This window comes from Dermacentor variabilis, chromosome 5 (assembly GCF_050947875.1).
Source record: "Dermacentor variabilis isolate Ectoservices chromosome 5, ASM5094787v1, whole genome shotgun sequence".
Lineage (NCBI taxonomy): Eukaryota > Metazoa > Arthropoda > Arachnida > Ixodida > Ixodidae > Dermacentor > Dermacentor variabilis.
Window position 1 is genome coordinate 82,612,155 of NC_134572.1, and position 6,232 is coordinate 82,618,386.

General features: G+C 45.2%; 1 protein-coding gene across 1 annotated transcript; it reads left to right on the forward strand.

Moving 5' to 3' along the window:
- The first annotated feature begins 2,025 nt into the window (after positions 1-2,025).
- Positions 2,026-4,280, forward strand: LOC142583599 (uncharacterized). Its single transcript, XM_075694088.1, has 2 exons — positions 2,026-2,187; positions 4,128-4,280. The coding sequence occupies exons 1-2, from the start codon at positions 2,041-2,043 to the stop codon at positions 4,278-4,280; spliced, it is 300 nt and encodes a 99-aa protein (XP_075550203.1). The 5' UTR covers positions 2,026-2,040.
- The last annotated feature ends 1,952 nt before the right edge of the window (positions 4,281-6,232 follow it).

Below are 6,232 nucleotides of genomic sequence, written 5' to 3' on the forward strand. Positions count from 1 at the left end.
AAGCGGACGCGAGAGCAGACGCGAGTAAACGCCGGTGACTGGAAGTGAACGAGTACGTGCAGATGGGTTACCACCTGGGCGTGTGAGTGGGCGTGAATGGCGAGTGTCGCTTAGTGTCTGACGTGGACGTGTGTATGTAAGGGAGTGGTTACCTGCAGCATATTGGAAGACGTGAGCGTCAACCTGAGGTGCTGGTGGAGTGAAAGGGCTGGAGCATGAGCACGAGTGACTGATTGCCGGTGAATGTGAATGGGCGTGAGGGAGAGCATGCGCATACGTGCCGATGAGTGGACGTGAGTGCGCCAAGTTCGAGAGAGTGCATGGCCGAAAGAGGTGTTGGCGACCGAGCGCTCACCAGGTTTACCGATCTATAGAAGAAGGAATCAGTGAAATAATACGGTAGGCAAGTTAGAAGCTGCATAAACTCGACCGGACACGTCTGTGTGCTGATTCGGATTTCTAACGCCGCCTGAATGACTTGCAGGGAGGCGTAGAACTCAACTTCGACTACTTTTGCTCGAGAAGAGGCATTGCGTGCACTCTTGTCACGGTGAGCTAAGCTTTCGTGTTGATTTTGTCGAGCTAAATAAGTAATGGAAACCTCCAAGCTGCCTCCCGCTCAGATTAAATATTGTAAGCAAGCTATATGCCAAATGAAATTTACGCTACGTTAAGCGCCATCGTTTTCTAGGCATTCTGCATATGTGTGTGCAGTGCTTTCGTTGAAACAGCAACATAAATAATATCGAGTCGTATCCAGCCCAAAAGTATATTTACATCGCGGCATCCACGTAGAAAGCTATTTCGAGTTAATAAAGAACACAACCTTTAATTCACAGCCGCATGCTTGGTTACCAGGATTCCTGAAGCTCTCTAATTATTCACCTTTGCGGCTGTTCTTTAACCTAAGTAAACATACGTATATTGATGTTCGTGTGTTTAGTTCTCATAGCACTGTTCATATTCAACGCTCAGAACTCTTTTAATATATCTCCTTTTTGTGGCGACATTCGTTCGAATCCCTTTTATGTGCCACGACACTTCTTTTGTTGATTCATTAAAAAATGGTCCACTTCTTAAATGACACTGAGATGAACTAAGCGGCTAAGTCAATGAAGAACTTGTGTCGTAGTTAGTGTCAACAAGTATTACCGGCAGTGTCGAGTTCGTGAGGCAACGCATCAAGACATCGCTCGTCTACAAGCCACTGTCTGCGCGATCGCCTCTGTCTGAATTGGCAGGTACCTGTCGTATGAAGCACCCAAGGTAAAGAAGGACAGCGCTCGTCCTGTCCTTTCTTTACCTTCCGGCCTCGTTTTTTTTTTCACACTGCACAGCTATACGATGCAGGATGATGCATGCATGCATTTGCTGCAGAACAAAAAAAAAAAAAGAAGAATGCTGTGATGCCTCAGTATACATTGTGATGGAATGCCAAGATATTCACCCAGCCGGGATCCACCCCAGGGAACGTCCACATTTCAAAAGCGCTGGGGTTCAAAGCTGATTGGAGCGTTAACTGGTCAGCAGTCAAGAAAAGCAAGCGACGTTTAGAGTACCACTGAAAGAAGGAGAGAAGTGGAGCCGGAGTCATTATAGATTTGCAATATGATATAGAGATTTTGATGAAGAGAATGAATGTACTGTAGACATAACAAAAAATGCTAGACACATATAGACGCAGTAAAACATGTTCAGCTCAAGCAGGCTAGGTTACCATTTCTAGTAGCCCCCGTTTCAAATAGAGTGCTATTAGAAATCGTCATCATCAGTTTCTATTGCTCCCATCCTGTGAGGGCGCTCAGCTGCAACATTCAGTAACATTTACGGGACCTTTAGTTGTCCCCGTCTCTGTTGTAAGATGCAAGATAGCTGCGCATGCGCCCTTATCGATGGCAGCCCAGAGTTCTTCCCGCTGTTATGCTCTGCACAACTAACTGCTGGCACATTACTGTCCTACGCAAATGTCCTTACCACGAGCCTACGTCCCGCTTTCGTTGAACAAGGACATCACTTTTCCTTCTCCAGCTCTTCTCAGCGATGTTGTTCATACTGCTGCATATCACGAGCAACACTTCCGGCGCCTACATGTGGCTGTGCTACCTGAGCTTCACCTACTCCCTAGTGGGCGTCTACTTGGCGGTGCACAGCCTGTTCAGCTCGCTCGACAGCACCACCACGGTCTTTGTGAGCAGCTGCTGCATTGGGATCCAACTATTATAACGTTGTGCTGACGGCAGCACAGCCCCTACAGACCTCCACTGCAGGGCTGTATATATTGTATACAGTGTTGATCTGTTGACGGCCCATTTCTTGTCTTCCCCGACGAAGAATACTTTCACTCTTTTTGTGCGCAAGGCAGGGTGAAAGTATGCTGCGCCGAATACATCACTACAGCTTCCTATGATGAAGTGTTTCACGAGCAGTTACTTCGAAAAATATTTTCCGCAGTTTTTAGTGAAGCACACATGATAAAACTGTATTATGCAATGCAGTTCTTAAAACTTTCATCATGTTCCGACCGCTTCAGAACTCTTCAGAACTATATTTTGCAAATCAGATTACGGCTTTAAATGTGTCTTTTCTCTTGCGTTTCAAGCACAGATGAATAAAATACAGCTCACAAAGGTTATTTCTCAGACACCGACCTCTTTCACTAGTTCTTGTGTTACCTATATTTCTCTGATCACGTCTCCCTTCGTTTTTTCCACCGTTATTTTTTTATGTACATGAAAACTCTATACAGTAATTTTAATACTTCCACTATCGCGTTTTCAATATGATGAATAGTCTTGCCTCGCGGGAGGTGTTGGGGCATGGTGCCCGCAGCTGCCCTTCTGGACGATACCAATGAACGGGATGGACTACAGAAAGGCGACACAAGACGGCGCTGCAGGCTTTTAGAGAGGCAAAAACGAAATCCGGCTGTGCTGTTTAAGAGAGAAAAAAACGAAATAAGGAAAGAAACAATTTCTGATAACTCAAAGGGAAGCTCATTACTTTTTGAAGCAAGATCGGGATGCCTTAGAACACGCACCTATAAAGCGAGATATAAGAAGGAAGAAGAAGCATGTGCTTGCGGCAGTAAAGCTTGGGAAACAATGGAGCATGTTTTATTAGAATGTGAAAACGTCTGACGTCGATTTATGCACCACTGGCCTCCTTGAATCCCTTGGGTTCAGCGAGAGCAGTGGAAAAGTACACATGCCCGCAATAGAGACTAGTAAAAGGCGATTGGAAAATTGGTGGAAGAAAAATAGGAAAACGACAGAAAATGGAGGCGCACAAAAGCAAAGTTCGGAATAGGAGATCAGAAAATTTGGTAGTTGGAGTTCATAGTCTTTTTTTTTAACTAGGTAGGGCATTAGGCAGTATAATAGCAAGAGCTTGGTGGTGCAACCCACCGCCCCGTTCCAAAGGGGATGCTCATAACATACATACATACATACATACATACATACATACATACATACATACATACATACATACATACATACATACATACATACATACATACATACATACATACATACATACATACATACATACATACATACATACATACATACATACATACATACATACATACATACATACATGCTGCGCAAATGGATGGATGGGAAACGCTATGTGGTTGTGTGTGCGCGCTGAACGTCGTCTCTTTCTTGTTATTGCTGTTCAGACTAGGTTTTGTGCTATGTGTATGCAGGTAGTCTGGAGTGACACCATAGGGACAATGCCTAACTTCATCTGTTTGTTTATGTGCATATATTGCATCGGCGACAGCCTTCCACCCGTTACAAAGGGTAGAGCCACACACACACACACACACACACACACACACACATACACACACACACACACACCCCACACACACAATCATCATCGTTATGTCGAGCTGTTCCGAAGAGAACCAAGACATATTCGTCCGACTTTCAGCTCAGATACCTCACAGTTTTCAACTGCTGCCAATGCCCTTGCACTGTGCAGAATGCAATGACCGGAAGGCTTACAATTCCTTAATATCCTATACAGAGAGTAGCGTGAGACACATATTCTACATTATTCCTTGCTAAATTCTACATTGAACGCGCGACCTAACACAGTCCGCGCATTGTCTTCCTTAGTCGGTGCTGTACTACGGATCGGGCTCCTTCTTCTTTCTCGCCGGTGGCGTCGGTGTCCTCTCCAAGGGCTACGATGGCTTCCTGAACCTTCTCATCGGCGTATGTGTCTCTCTGGCTTCAGCCCTCGCGCTTTTACATTGCCTGGCCCGGTGAAACATTGATCCTCTGTGGAAGTTATAGCTTGCGTCGACTAGTCAGGGACAGAACATATGCGCACGACAGTGTTCGGGCGGCTGTTGTTAGCATTTACTAATTGACTATCGTACTTGACTAATGTTACGAATAATTGAAAACACGTCTTATCAGTTTTCTGATAAGACGTGGGATGTTGCTGCGGTGACTGCAATGTTACGTGCCATTCAACCAAGAAACACTTTTACTTTAAACTTTATGTTGATATAACTCAACCTTCTCAAGCTCGACAACATGCTAAGAACACGGCAAACGTGTCTATCTTTCGTTTCTTACGCTTTATTTAGCGACATCGGCGCCGAATACTGCACTTGCAAAGATTATATTGTCATACAGGGTCTATCCGGAAAGTAATGTCAGTAAGGCCATTAAAAATAATTATTGAATTTATTGTTACAAGTGTTTAAAAATCTTCAAAGTACTGTCCTTTTGCGTCGATACATCATCTACAGCGAGACTTCCAGCTCTCGAATGCGTTGCGGTAGTCCTCCCCTTGAATGGCCATTAATGTTGCGGTGCAAGCTGCTTTGAGCCCGTCCACCGTCCCAAAATGCTTGCCTTTCAGGGGTGTTTTGAGGCGGGGAAACAGAAAAAAGTCGGGGGAGCCAAGTACGGGCTGTACGGGGGCTGAGGGATCGTTGGTATCCCTGCTTTAACCAGGTGTTCGGTGACGATGAAGGCACTGTGGGCCGCCGCATTATAGTGGTGCAACTTCCAGTTGTCTGCGGTGTCCGGCGGGTTGCGTTGAACCCTGTGTTTCAGTATTTTGAGGACTTCCACATAAAATTTGGAGTTCACAGCGATTCCAGGTTCCACAAACTCGTGATGAACCAGTCCGTGGATGTAAAAAAAAAACGATCAGCATGATCTTGATCTTTGATTTGCTCATCCTGGCTTTCTTCTGGCGAGGGGACGAGTGTGTGTGCCACTCCGAGGATTGCCTTTTGGTCTCCGGGTCATATTAAGATATCCAAGTCTCGTCACCTGTAATGACGTTGTCCAAAAATTTGAGATCACGTTTGCACATGTCAAGGTTTTCTTGGCACGTTTCAACGAGGCGTGACTTTTGGTCGTCAGTGAGCACTTTTGGAACCATTTTTGCGCACACCTTCCGCATGCCGATATTGTTTGTAATGATTTCATGAACTTGAGTTTTCGGAATGTTTTACATGTCGGCCATTAAACGAACACTTAATCGTTGGTCTCAGTTCAACAGTTCCCTCACATTTTCAGCCATGCTGGTCGTGGATGGCCGTCCGGCGCGGTCCTCGTCGTCGACCTCTTCCCGGACTTCCAAAAAGGCGTGGTGCCATAGCAACACTTGCCGATCTGACAGGGCATGTTCTTTGTAAGCAGCCTTGAGCATAGTAACAGTTTCCGCAATGGTCTTGCCAAGTTTCACGCGAAACTTGATCGCAAACATTTGTTCTAACGAGCGCTGCATTTTTGCTTGCACAATAATTAAATACAACTCTCACGGACAGGCCCGTCCAACACTCTCCGATGCTCGGAGCACACTGAGTGATGGTGCGCTGCTTTAGATGAGTACCCCACTACTAGTTTTAACCGGTTAGACCGTGCTCCGACGTACAGTCGCGTCACAATAAATTCGCTGGCAATACTTTCAGGACGGACCTTGTAAATTGCCTTGGGTGGCACTCCACCTTGTTATCAAAGGTCTGCTCTTCACTTTGCAAATAATTAGACCTGAAAATGGTCTGAAATACTTATTTCAAATAATTAGAGCCGAAAACGATCGGAAAAGCTTATCGGTATTTTATTCCAGCCTGGGAATAACATTGGCTGGTCTTTCAATGTTGGGTGTAATATTTATATAGCTTCTTTCTGTCGAATTTTCTCAACCGTTCGTCACGTTTTGCGCAAGTATAATGCCAATTATTGCAAGAGAAAGA

Bases quoted from the DNA above. Each gene is read 5' to 3' on its own strand.
- LOC142583599 (XM_075694088.1), top strand. From the start codon at position 2,041: ATGTTGTTCATACTGCTGCATATCACGAGCAACACTTCCGGCGCCTAC. The intron at 2,188-4,127 runs GTGAGCAGCTGC...TGTCTTCCTTAG, and splicing joins ACAGCACCACCACGGTCTTT to TCGGTGCTGTACTACGGATC.